At 40.4% G+C, this 14,196-nt stretch overlaps 1 protein-coding gene across 2 annotated transcripts in view; it reads left to right on the top strand.

The window, feature by feature from the left end:
- Positions 1-14,196, top strand: part of MYPN (myopalladin) — a 136,515-nt gene that overhangs the window by 96,516 nt on the left and 25,803 nt on the right. For both annotated transcript variants that reach the window (XM_049855664.1, XM_049855665.1), the window contains 2 exons: positions 331-921; positions 2,393-2,531. In XM_049855664.1, the coding sequence (XP_049711621.1) occupies positions 331-921; positions 2,393-2,531 (730 nt within the window). The remainder of the gene's footprint in view (positions 1-330; positions 922-2,392; positions 2,532-14,196) is intronic.

Raw genomic sequence — 14,196 nt, 5'->3', positions numbered from 1 at the left:
CTGGTGGATTCGAACTGCCGACCTTTTGGTTAGCAGCTGAGCTCTTAACCACTGCACCACCAGAACTCCAAAACAACTACAGAGTTACTTGCTATTTCTAATTCAGCTACAATAGAAAGTCTAGTATCCCTTTTTTCCATCCTACTAGCAATAAAACAGACTTGGCAAGATGGAGAGATGCAAACGACTCACTAGCGACTAGCTCAGTTCTTGCCACTCTGATTAAGTTAATCAACATAAAGTCATAAGCAGCCTATCTGTACGTTTCAGGAGGATGAGGCCAATGATAACAGATTTCCCTTTTTTCTCCCCACTGTTATTTGTGTGCAGTGACTCCAGTCAGTTACAACAGCTTCACAAACAAGTCTTACTGGAACAGCAGCAGTTGCAAAGCCCAACTGCTTCATCTCCTAAGGAGTTTCCTTTCAACATGAGTGTTTTGAACTCAACTGCTTCCCCAGCAGTGACACTGTCCAGCAAGCCGGTGAAGACTCCGTCATCACAGACATTCAGCCTGGCCCGGCCGAAGCACTTCTTCCCCTCTACAAACACTACTGTGGCAAGCATGTCCCCCTCCAGCTCTCCGGTGTTCACCCTGAGCAGCACTCCTCAAACCATTCACAGAACTGTGAGCAAAGAAAGCCTCTTAGTTGTTCATCCCTCCATGCAAACCAAATCTCCAGGAGGAATTTCCACCCAAAGCGAGCCACCCCCTCCAGGTCCAACAGAGCCAGCACAACCACCTCTCACATTTTCCATCTCCAGCGGAAACCAGTTTCATCCCCGCTGTGTGTCCCCAGCCCCTGTCTCTCCCACTAGCCGAATCCAGAATCCAGTGGCTTTCCTCAGCTCTGTTCTGCCTTCTCTTCCTACCATCCCACCCACCAATGCCATGGGGCTGCCCAAAAGTGCACCTTCCATGTAAGTGTCATTGAGGCTTTTTGATGTAGGAGATGCCCATTGAGAGGGGACATATGCATAGAATAGGTTGGTCTGGGACAGGACTTGCATTTAGTGGATTCCTAAATACTCCTATCTCTTAGACACAAAATGGGTATTAAACACCTTAGGACAAAGAGCAGGACTACTTTAAATAATCAGATGAACATTGTTGTTAGTTGCCCTCAAATGGGCTCAGACTCATGGCCACCTTATGTGTGACAGAATGAAACATTGCTGGTCCTGAACCATCGTCATGATCTTTGGTATGTCTGAGTCCATCGTTGTAGCTATTGTGCCAATCCATCTCATTGATGGTTTGTCTCATTTTCACTGACTCTCTCTATTCGAGCATATTGTTATAATTTGAACATAGGTATATTGAAATCCCCTCTAAAAAACAGAGATTCCCTTAGAAGGTTGATCATGATGTCATCTGAACGCCTTATAGAATTTAATTGCTTTCTTTCCAGGTTAAAAGTTGGTAATACTTTAAGAAGTATCTAGTTCCATATCCTGTTGCCATGTTTAAAAATTATTTGCTCTTAAAGAATATGTGCTTCTGCCTAAGTCATGACTGATTATCTTTCCAGACCTGCTATGAAATTATTTTAAAGGTTCAAAAATAACCTGTCCTCATTATACTTTCCATTCTTTTTAAATAAAGATTTTGAAGTATTTCTGGGAGAATTCTTAACCTTAGTACTTTGAGGTGTTCTCCCTCTCTCTTTTTTTTTTTTTTTCCCAGATTCTAATCACAAGTCTCTCCCTTTTTCTGTATTTATGGTTAAATTCCCACAAGGCATTGCAAATCACAGGAGAGAAATGTTTGCACTGTTTAAACAAGAGAGAGGTGCATTATGCCACGTAGTTATTTAGATTATGAGAAAATCTGTGATATGCTGTAAGTTATGGGCTGTAGTTATCTCTATGTTACATTGAATAAAAAGCATTTTAATAATATAAATATATGGATTTTGGGGTAGATTTATATTTTAAAATGAAGATATAGTATTTTATCTTATGGTTGTTTTTAAATTTATTAGTTCAAGGTTAAAATCTTATTGAATTTATACCAGGCAGCATTTGATCTTGTGGAACCTTCATTTATCCTGGAAACATACCATTTTAGCCAGGTGATTTCAGCATGTTTAAAAACTAAAGGTGATGGTAAATATAATGTATCCATATGGGTTTGTAGGATAAGATTGAGCCTTTATTGAGAGGACTGATAACTTGTTATAATTTTGAGTTTTAAGAATTACCATTTCGAATAATGTCTTTAAAAAAAAAAAGATTCCCTGTACAGTGCTCAACTTTTGCATACAAGATGTCCCCATAAACGCCTAATGAATGCTGGTGTCTGGTAGACATTTCAACCAGTTTGAGTTCTAAGTTTTGTATGCCAACCAGTGCTTTTCATGGGTGTGTCAGGTGTGAATTTCTTTTACAGGCCGTCACAGGGATTAATGAAGAAAAATACAAAGTCTCCTCAACCAGTAAACAACGATTACATTCTTGAAACTAAGAATACAGTGATTCTAGACTTGGGGAAAAAAATGAATTTCGGTGATGCCAGGTCAAACCAGCAGGTAAGATTGTTGGATTCAGATAGTTTATTGGTGTATTAGTCTATTGGTATCCTAGAGGACAAAACCAGTGAAGAGTATATAGATACATAGGGAGAAATTTACTTCAAGAAAATGGCTCCTGCAATTGTGAGGAAATGGTTCATGCAGTTGTGGGGCCTGGCCACGTCCTAAATCTGTGGTCAGATGACAGGCTGACAACGTCTGCTGGCTCATGTGGTTGTAAGGGATGACGAACCTGAAGCCTGCAGATCAGGTGGCAGGCTGGAGGTCTCTGCTGGCTTACCTCCCAAGAACTACAGGTCAGACACAGGGTTGTGAGAGAGACAGAGACAGAGAGAGAGCTTTTCCAGGACAACCATTTATATCCTGGATATAGGCCACACCCCCAAAGAAACTCCTCTCCCAACTGATTGGCTGCTCAGATCAGATCAGAAAATGGGAGATGATTACATAGTATCTGCCAAACCACTGAGAATTGTACCCTAGCCTAGTTGACACATAACATTAACCATCACAACTGATATTTTTATTTTTCAAACCTCCAGTAAGGAGTATTATTGTGTTTAATTATGCCCTTAGCTCCTAAGATTATCTCACCTCAGTCTTAGAAAGTAGACCACAGACTCATCATGGGTCATGAGAACTCATCCAGGTGGACCTGCAGTTCGTGACTACTCCATTGGTTAATTCAGTTTACTTGTTTACTGACACACGTGTTTACCTAGAAGGTTGTTGTTGTTGTTAGGTGCCATTGAGTCAGTTCCAACTAATAGCCACCCTATAGAACAGAACAGAACTGCCCCATAGGGTTTCCAAGGAGGTGGATTCGAACTGCTGACCTTTTGGTTAGCAGCCATAGCTGTTAACCACTGCACCACCAAGGCTCCTTACCTAGACTAGACTATATTAAAGAAGAAGAGAAACCAAACAGTGTGTTGTCCATTCTGCCAATCCTCAGCTCGGTTTTGGCAAACCTTTACATCTTGGAGATTTTTCAGTATCTGAACCTTGAGATAACCTAGAGTTTTAAGGAACTCTGGGGTTCTACGCTGTCATTTACTTGAAGTCCTTCAACCTATTGTCACTGGCTGGAGGTCTGCTTACCAGTTTGTCCCAATCTTTATGTTAGGTTGAATCATGTGAAACAGTCACTAGGCAATATCATGTGGCTCAGCCTGTACAACTCCTTGTTCTTTAGTAAGCATCTGCACTGAAGGAGAAAGGGGAACATCACACGTCAGTGTCGTTCAGGCAAAAGAAAGATAGACTGAGCATATTCTTATTTGAGCCACTTATTTTTGTCTTTGATAAGATGGTAATTTTTAAAATGCAGATTTACATTTTAATAATCTAACTCTTGGTTTATTTCCTGAGATGGGAACTGATAAAATCTATTTTGAAATCAAACATAAAGCTTCAAAACAAAATACTGTGCAATTTGTGACATAAGTGATCGCTGGGAAAAAGGCTCCAGATTTCCCTGGCGGTATGCTCCTTCCCTTAGCATTTCTGTCTCTCACTCCCAGTGCACCTGTGGACATGCAATATTTTGCAATCCTGTCATATGTCGGTCAATTTTGGCTGAGTGGACTCTTTTAACAGCATGTTGTCTAAGGCCTTTTTGAATTTATTCAGATAGTTTGAATTAAAGCAGAATATTTAAACTTGCTGTAGCTGAGTATGCTTTTTCACATATCACCAAATTTATATATATTCCAACTGCCAACCTTTTGGTTAGCAGCCATAGCTCTTAACTACTAAGCCACTAAGGTTTCCATATCTATTTTTTTTAATACATAAATAAAGGTATATTTATATATAGATATGGAAACCTTAGTGGCTTAGTGGTTAAGAACTATGGCTGCTAACCAAAAGGTCGGCAGTTGGAATCCACCAGGTGCTCCTTGGAAACTCTGCAGGTCAGTTCTACTCTGTCCTATAGGGTCACTATGAGTTGGAATTGACTTGACAGCAACGGTTAGATACATAAAATACCAAGGCAGCTTTTCCTGTCTTCCATCTTACAGATAGTGAAAGGAAGGCACAGCTGTCAGACCGTCAATGGTGGAACTAGAACTAGAACCCTGATCTCCAAGACACTTCCACATTTTCCCTGAAACTCCAGGGCCTTTTTTGATTTTATGGCAACGCTTACCTTCAAGCCCCATAGATGTTCTTCTAATCCAGTGCAGATTTGTTTTCCTATAACACTGCCAGCGCATCCGTTAACTCCATAAGTGCCAATGAAATCAGAGCTGTGTTCGGCCTGTCTTTTATAACACAGAGGGGGAGCAATTAGAACCCTGTAAAAATGATACTAGCTCAGCACACAAGCTTGGATTTTACTTTCATAATTACTCTGTAGGTAGATCCAGGCTTATCCATTGCCCAACTCAGGGAAAAATGGACTTTTTCTTTTAATTACCTGAAATGTGACTGCACATAAACGTGAACTTCCGTAGGTTGAGTGCCATAAACCCAGGTGAACTGTCTAAAAACCTTCATCGTGAATTGACTTTGGGGCTAATCTCAGGAACTGGTAGCAGTCTCAAAAAGCCTCTGTGATATGTGTCAGTCTTCTGAGAATTACTATATTGGGTTAATTACAGAACTGGTCTTAGACTGCATCCTACAGAGTGGATAATGAAAGCCACACTTCAGAACTGAAATTCAGGAAACTAAGGAATGCTTGCATTAGGTTGGCCCATGTTGATTCTGAGGAAGTTTTGAGAAATGAAATGATGACCGTATTATTATATTGTTTTGTCCATTACTGCCTTGGGAAATGATAGAGAAAATGTCATGAAGAATTGTCTAAAGTGTATAGTGGCCAGTTGATGAGGTTAAGAAGAAGAAAGTAGGTCTAGAAAGGTGTAACTGGAGAATAAAAAAATTAAAAAAAATTTTTTTTTTATAACTGGAGAATAGACATAAAGAAATGCTTATCTATTGATAACCATCTATATCTGCAACCTGGGGACACAGAAATCAAAATAATCTGTTTTCCTGCTTCCATGTTAGTCTACATGTGTGGAAGGAACCAAACGATTCCTTCTAAAGGGTATGCATTTGTTTTGCTTTATTTTGCTTTGAAAACTTTTAAATTGGACTCTCTTGGCCTGTTTTAGTCTTAAGCAAATGAAGAGTAGCAACCGTCCTGGAAAATTTGTTTGGTCTAGCATTACCACATTACATCGAGAATGGAAAGAAACCAGAGGTCCTTGAATGACGAATGTTACTGTCTAGAAACAATTCCCTACCCAGTATTCAAACTTAAAAATTGTGTTTTAGAAAATGAGTTTTCTTTGAAATATCTACCATTTTGTATTTCTCTGTTGTGACATTTCAATGTTTATCTTCTGAACATCATTCACAGATATTATATAACATTTTCTGTTAGCAATTAACATTTGTTGATTCTTAGAAATTTAAGAAATCCAAAGATGTCATCCTTTCAGATGTTATGTTTATTAAAATGTTTAGCTTCCTAAACTGAATGAAGTTTCGTTCGGTTAGGGCCAAACCAAGAGACAGATTTTAGGCTGTATCATTTTTTTTATTTTGAAGGGTGCCATTCACCACCAGTGGATCTTGATTGAACAATAAAACCTAAGTGGTTTAGGTTAGCAAGATGAATCTGAAAGGTCAAAAGAACCCAGGATTGTAAATGTAATGGAGCCCTCATGACCAATAATTCTGATTCACATATGACTTAGCATGTTCTGCACTCAATAAATATTTGTTGACTGCAATGCTGACTGCTGGAGCCCTGGTGGCACAGTGGTTAAGAGCTTGGCTGCTAACCAAAAGGTTGGCAGTTTGAATCCACCAGCTGCTCGTTGGAAACCCTATGGGGGAGTTCTACTCTGTCCTACAGGGTCGCTACGAGTCGGAATTGACTCCATGGCAGCGAGTTTGGTTTGTTATGTTGACTGTTTACTTCTAAACACTCCCCACTTCCATCTAATGTCTTTCCAACTTTCTTCCTTGACCTTGTTTCTCTGGAAACCTTCCCATCTCTTTATTCTGCTCCATTCTTTTTTTTTTTTTTTTTTTAATACTTCTTTAAAACTCGGTCTGTAGTTCCCAGATATTACTGTGTATGACAGAGGGGGGAAAAAAAGTACTTGCTCTGCCATTTGTTCTTCTAATCTCCTTCCTCTGTAAACTGCTCAGTCATTTCCTCTATTTAAATCTTACCTCTTTCATCTCCTACCATGAATTCTTTATGAAAATCCTTTTTTTGTGAGCAAGTAGCCCTGTCATCCGTTCTTTTTCTAATAAGAATTCCAATAGCCATTTTCTTCTGTTGCCTGGCTTGGACATTGCAGGCATTTGGTTGCTGGAATAATGAAGTACACTCCCCAGCCCATCCTCTGCCCTTCCTATGGGCTGACCCGGGAGGCACCAGCTACAGGCTCCCTGGGGGCTGGGATGGAAGGGTGCCTCGTTCACTGCTATATCTCTGTTGTGCCTAGCACAGAGTAGGTGCTCAGTGAATATTTGCCAAATCAACTCACGAACTATGCAATTAACATTAGTTTCGGTTAGGATAATGAAACTTTTAACCAAATAGAAAATTTTGGCTATGCTGCATATCCGTGGAAAATATATCTCACTTGGCTTATACCTATTCTGCTTATACCTAACTGTGGACACTACCTGCTTATGACAGCAATCCATTTTTTTTTCTTTTTTTAATTTTTACTGTGCTTTAAATCAAGTCAGTCTCTCATACAAAAATTTATGTACACCTTACCATATACTCCTAGTTGTTCTCTCCCTGTGAGACAGCACACTCCTTCCCTCCACTCTCTATTTCCGTATCCATTCAGCCAGCTTTGTCTCCCTCTGCCTTCTCATCTCCCTCCAGACAGGAGCTGCCCACATAGTCTCATATGTCTACTTGATCCAAGAAGCTCACTCCTCACCAGCATCATTTTCTATCCTATAGTCCAGTCCAATCCCTGTCTGAAGAGTTGGCTTTGGGAATGGTTCCTGTCTGGGGATAATGGAAGGTCTGGGGACCATGACCTCTGGGGTCTTTCTAGTCTCAGTCAGACCATTAAGTCTGGTGTTTTTATGAGAATTTGAGGTCTGCATCCCACTGTTCTCCAGCTCCCTCAGGGGTTCTGTGTAGTGTTTCCTGTCAGGGCAGCCATTGGTTGTTGTAGCCGGGCACCATCTAGTTCTTCTGGCCTCAGGATGATGTAGTCTCTGATTTATGTGGCCCTTTCTGTCTCTTGGGCACATAATTACCTTGTGTCGTTGTGTTCTTCATTCTCCTTTGCTCCAGGTGGGTTGAGACCATTTGATGCATCTTAGATGGCCTCTTGCTAGCGTTTATGACCCCAGAAGCCACTCTCCAAAGTGGGATGCAGAATGTTTTCTTACTATTTTATTATGCCAGTTGACCTAGATGTCCCCTGAAACCATGGTCCCCAGACTCCCACCCCTGCTACTCTGGCCTTCAAAGCATTCAGTTTATTCAGGAAACTTCTTTGCTTTTGGTTTAATCCAGTTATGCTGACCTCTTCTGTATTGTGTATTGTCTTTCCCTTCACCTAAAATAGTTCTTGTCTACTATCTAATTAGTGAATACCCCCTCCCTTCCTCCCTCCCTGCTCTCGTAGCCATCAAAGAATATTTTCTTCTCTGTTCAAACTATTTCTTGAGTTCTTATACTAGTGGTCTCATACAATATTTGTCCTTTTCAACTGACTGATTTCACTCAGCATAATGCCTTCTATATTCCTCCATGTTATGAAATGTTTCATGGATTCATCATTGTTCATGGATTTATCGATGTGTAGTATTCCATTGTGTGAATATACCATAATTTATTTATCCATTCATCCATTGATGGGCACCTTGGTTGCGTCCATCTTTTTGCTATTGTAGACTGTGCTGCAGTGAACATGGGTGTGCATATATCTGTTCGTGTAAGGTCTCATTTCTCTCGGATATTTTATAAGGAGTGGAATTGCTGGATCATATGGTAGTTCTATTTCTAGCTTTTTTCTTTCTTTCTTTTTTTAATTTTTATCGTGCTTTAAGTGAAAGTTTACAAATCAAGTCAGTCTCTCATATAAAATTTTAAATACACCTTGCTATATACTCCTAGTTGCTCTCTCCCGAATGAGACAGCACACTCCTTCCCTCCACTCTCTATTTTCGTCTCCATTCAGCCAGCTTCTGACCCCCTCTGCCCTCTCATCTCCCCTCCAAACAGGAGCTGCCCACATAGTCTCATGTGTCTACTTGATCCAAGAAGCTCACTCTTCACCAGTGTCATTTTCTATCCCATAGTCCAGTCCAATCCCCATCTGAAGAGTTGGCTTTGGAAATGGTTCCTGTCTTGGGCTAACGGAAGGTCTGGGGACCATGACCACGGTCTATTTCTAGCCTTTTAAGGAAGTGCCAAATCGATTTCCAAAGTGGTTGTACCATTTTACATTCTCACCAGCAGTGTCTAAGTGTTCCAGTCTCTCCACAACCTCTCCAATATTTATTATTTTGTGTTTTTTGGATTAATGCCAGCCTTGTTGGAGTAAGATGGAACCTCATTGTAGTTTTAATTTGCATTTCTCTAATGGCTAATGATCGTGAGCATTTCCTCACATATCTGTTAGCTACCTGAATGTCTTCTTTAGGGAAGTGCCTGCTCATATCCTTTGCCCATTTTTTAACTGGGTTATTTGTCTTTTTGTTGTTGAGTTTCTGCAGTATCATGTAGATTTTAGAGATCAGAAATGTCATAGCTAAAAACTTTTTCCCAATCTGTAGGTAATCTTTTTACTCTTTTGGTGAAGTCTTTGGTTGAGCATAGGTGTTTGATTTTTAGGAGCTTCCAGTTACCTAATTTCTCTTCTGGCATTTGTGCATTGTTAGTAATGTTTTGTATACTGTTTATGCCCTGTACTAGGGCTCCTAGCGTTGTCCCTATTTTTTCTTCCATGATCTGTATCATTTTAGATTTTATGTTCAGGTATTTGATCCATTTTGAGTTTATTTTTGTGCATGGTGTGAGGTATGGGTCTTGTTTCATTTTTTTGCAGATGGATATCTAGTTATGCCAGCACCATTTGTTAAACAACCTGCCTTTTCCCCATTTAGCTGACTTTGTTTCTTTGTCAAATATCAGCTGCTCATATGTGGATGGATTTATGTCTGGATTTTAAATTCTGTTCCATTGGTCTTTGTATCTGTTGTTGTACCAGCACCAGGCTGTTTTAATTACTGTGGCAGTATAATAGGTTCTAAAATCAGGTAGCGTGAGGCCTCCCACTTTGTTCTTCTTTTTCAGCAATGCTTTACTTACCTCTTTCCCTTCCATATGAAGTTGGTGATTTGTTTCTCCACCTCATTAAAAATGTCATTGGAATTTGGGTCGGAATTGCATTGTATCTATAGATTGCTTTTGGTAGAATAGACATTTTTACAATGTTGAGTCTTCCTATCCATGAGCAAGGTATATTTTACCACTTATGTAGGTCTCTCCTGGTTTCTTGCAGTAGTGTCTTGTAGTTTTCTTTGTAAAGGTCTTTTACGTCTCTGGTAAGATTTATTCCTAAGTATTTTATCTTCTTGGGGGCTGCTGTAAATGGTGTTGATTTGGTGATTTCCTCTTCAATGTTCCTTTTTTTGGTGTAGAGGAATCCAACTAATTTTTATATATCTTGTATCCTGATAGTCTGCTGAACTCTTCTATTAGTTTCAGTAGTTTTCTTGAGGATTCTTTAGGGTTTTCTGTGTATAAGATCATGTCATCAGCAAATAGAGATACTTTTACTTCTTCCTTACCCATCTGGATGTCCTCTATTTCTTCATCTAGCCTAATTGCTCTGGCTAGGACCTCCAGCACAATGTTGAATAAGAGTGGTGACAAAGGGCATCCTTGTCTGGTTCCCGTTCTCAAGGGGAAGATAGCAATCCATTTTAATCAACTGAGTAAAAAGATGAAAGCTTTTTAAAACACGCTGAAATTAAGCAAAGCTCTGGTGTTAATTGGGCATTTAAGTATAAAGTTATAAAGTAAATCTGTGCACCTCTTAGTAATTATTTACTCCTAAAATGAAACTGGGATTAAAAGTATTTTTATGCAACCTTTTTGAGGATAGAGTCTACATTTTATAGAATGTTGTATCCTCAGTGCCTGTCACAGTATTTAGCACATAATAGGTGTGTCTTGGGAGCCGTGGTGGCGCAGTGGTTCAAGCGCTTGGCTGCTAACCAAAAAGGTCAGTGGTTTGAACCTCTAAGGGAGTCTGCTTCCATCGTAAAGATTACAGCCTTGGAAACCCTGTGGGGCAGTTCTACTCTGTCCTATAGGGTCTTATGAGTCAGAATTGACTCAACAGCAGTGGATATGGTTTGGTTTTGAGGTGTGTCTTAGTTTCCTAGCGTTGCTGTAACAGAAATACCACAAGTGGGTGGCTTTAAAAAGAAGAAATTAATTTTCTCACAGTTCTGGAGGTTAAAAATTCAAACTGGGGTCTTGGCTGTGGATTTCTTCCTTATCGGAAGCCTCAGGACTTCCTTGGCTCCTGGTGATCCTCACATGGCACCTGTCTTCACTTGTCTATGTGTCCGATGTGCAGTTTTTATAACTCAGAAGTGATTAGGTTTAGGGCACACCCCACACTAGTACAGCCTCATTAACATAACACTAGATTGCATTGTGGAAAATGATTATATTACCACCTTACATCCACAAGTACAGGGGTTAGGGTTCCAACATATATTTTAAAAGAGGGCCACAATTCAGTCCATAACAAGGTACTTACTAAGAATTTGGCAGCAGGAACAGGGAGTAAATTATGGAGCCTGGCTATTTCTACTGAAGGCAGCATGTGATTATTAGATAAATAGTAAAAGAAGACACACTCTATGTATGTTAACCACCAAGTTTATCTAGGAGTCTTTTATCTGCTGTCTCCAAACTCTAGCTGTTCTTGGAATGAAAAGAGAACACTTCCTCTAACATATAAAACTTTCTTTAAGGAACTTTGTACCCAGAGTCAGTTCGGAGTACTTTGAGCAAGCTCTTCCAGCTGATTTGATCTTCTTTGATTATTTGTCCCCGAAGCCCAGACCTGGAACCCAGAGTAGAGAAGCCAGCAGTGAGCTCAGGGCAGGGAGTGTCAGGATGTTGGCCACATTTTGGAAATCCAGAGCTTTGGCAATGTCATGTCTGAGTGAGGTTATATTGTGGTTCTCAGCAGAAGAAAAGCACTCTCCACCACTCTACCAATTTGCAGAAACTTTCTCCAGATGTGTTCCGGAAGTCAAAAGGTTGGGGTTGTCAAATTTTCAGCCTCAAGAAGATTATCTTAAAAGGGGGGAGGGAGGGAGGTATATTTTTAAGTGGTATATTCTTCTGAAATAATTTTTTTTTTTAGCTTTTCATTTTCTTTCATAAAGCAAGTAGAATTCTGCACAGTTCATTTTCACTTAACGTGTTTAACTTGAGCCTAGAAAGGATGGATCATATGTCTTTGATTTGATTTCCATGCAGACCAGCTTTACACAGAAAAATGTTCTCTGTTGAGCATAGATGTCACCTATAAGTTGCTAAGACAGAAACTGATGCTTTTTACTCACAAAGGGCACCAGGCGAGGGAAAATGGAGAACACAGCATGAATCCAGCCTTCCACTGGCAGTAGATGGGCAGTGCAAACTCTGTGCAGAACAGTGCAGAAAGCACGTTTAAATTTAACTTAAACATATTGCTTGCGTTTGCAAATTTTCTTATGAAATATGATCCCCGTCAGTCATAACTTGGAATGACAATCTTGATTTATGTGTAATGGGTAGTATCTCTGGGATAAGCCAACTCTTAGCTTAAGCACTGCCATAAAAAACATCAATTTCTGTTTTGAGAAGATATGCATCTTTGTTAGCATCTCAGATGTAAAGGTTCAGTCCTTTAGTAACAGGCGCCAAACCTCTGCCATTTTTATCTTGCAGTTGCGTAGTTTCCTTATTCCTAAGACTCAACTTCCCAAATATTTTATAAAATCTGTCATGGAAATTCCTTGGCGTACAGTATTCTTATTTTGTTGCTCATCTGCATTTTATAAATTATATCATATAACTGTGTATTAAACAAGTGTGTTACAAAAGCAATTTTATTTTTGTCCCCCGTGAGTCCTTTGAATTTATCCAATAGGGCTAATTCTTCTCCTGCTTCTGGATGAAATGCCAGGCAGTCTTCAAACGTTTTTGGCCACTTTTGGTTAATATAAAGGTTTGTGGTTACTTTGTTGCAAAATACCATCGTGATTCAGTAATATAAAATTCCCAGTCCTCGTAGTACCCAACACTCCAATCCTCATTCGAAAATGAGACTGCCTCCCTCCCCCATCCTCCCTCCCTCGCCTTCCCCCTTCCACATCCATCCCTATCCCTTGCCCCAGGGACGGTTGCAAATGGCAAACCTAAACCCAGCAAGGAAAGTGTGGTCAGCCTCTCTCTTTTTTGCTCCCTTCTCGCCCACTTCACTAACTGCTGCTCCTGACCCTTCCCTTTCCCAAACCTGAAGGGACCTAAGCCCCTCCACAGGGACAACAGGACTGTCACAGATCCTTTGCCCTGACACCGCCTAGGAGTACGGGCCCCTCAATGCAGCCTTCAGCTTGTCCAGCAACAAAAAGCCAGCTGACTCCTTACTCTTTAGATTTCTCAGGCAGGAATCAGACACGAATCCACTGAGTCCTCCCAACTGTAGAAGATATGGCAAGCTTTCCAAGTGGTTTCATTTAATTCCTTTTCACTATACTTGAAGCGAAAGGCAGCCGCCCCCTGGGGCTGGGGGTGGCAGTAGGAGATGCACAAACTTTAATAACTAGCTGTCTCCAAAAGTTCTCTTGCTGGATCTTCTCCCTTCTCCTCCTTTGTATCTCTGGTGGAGGGGTAAGGTTTAAATCACCTAACCTGTTCTTAACCACCTGCTTTGAAATTTCCAGAGGATAGTCTGTCTTGTAACTCACTTGTTTTCTGATATCTAGCCCATCTTAGTACCTCAGCAGAAACTTCCAATTAAGATCTGATTAAAATTGTACCCTTACTAGATAGATAGATTGCTGCCATCTAGGCAACCCTGATGCATGGTGACCCTAGGTACAACAGAATGAAACATTGCCTAGTCCTGTGTCATCCTCAACAATCACTAGCACGTTCAAGTCCATCATTGTGGCTGTTGTGCCAATCCGTCTCAACAAGGGCCTTCCCTGCTGTTGTTGGTCCTGTCCTTCACCAACCATGATGTCTTCTTCATCCTTCTCTTCACCAAACATGATGTCTTTCTCTACAAATTGACCTCTCCTGATGACATCTCCAAAGCAAGCTAGTTGAACAGTGTGGTGTTGTGTTCCATCAGGTTTTCATTGGCTAATTTTCATAAGTAGGTCACCAGGCCTTTCTTCCTAGTCTTAGTCTGCACCACTGAAACCTATCCGCTATGGACAACCCTGCCGTTCTTTGAAATGCCGGTGGCATAGCTTCCAGCATCACATCAACATGCAAACCACCACAGTACAACAAGCTGACAGATTGGTGGTGGATATCCTGACTACTTAATTACAAATCTAAACCTGTTACCGTCAGGTTGATTCCAACTCATAGCAACCCTATAGGACAGAGTAGAACTGCCCCATTGAGCTT

The sequence above is a fragment of the Elephas maximus genome, chromosome 16 (assembly GCF_024166365.1).
Source record: "Elephas maximus indicus isolate mEleMax1 chromosome 16, mEleMax1 primary haplotype, whole genome shotgun sequence".
Lineage (NCBI taxonomy): Eukaryota > Metazoa > Chordata > Mammalia > Proboscidea > Elephantidae > Elephas > Elephas maximus.
Note: the sequence above shows the minus strand (reverse complement) of the source record. Positions and strands in the feature narration are given on the sequence as shown.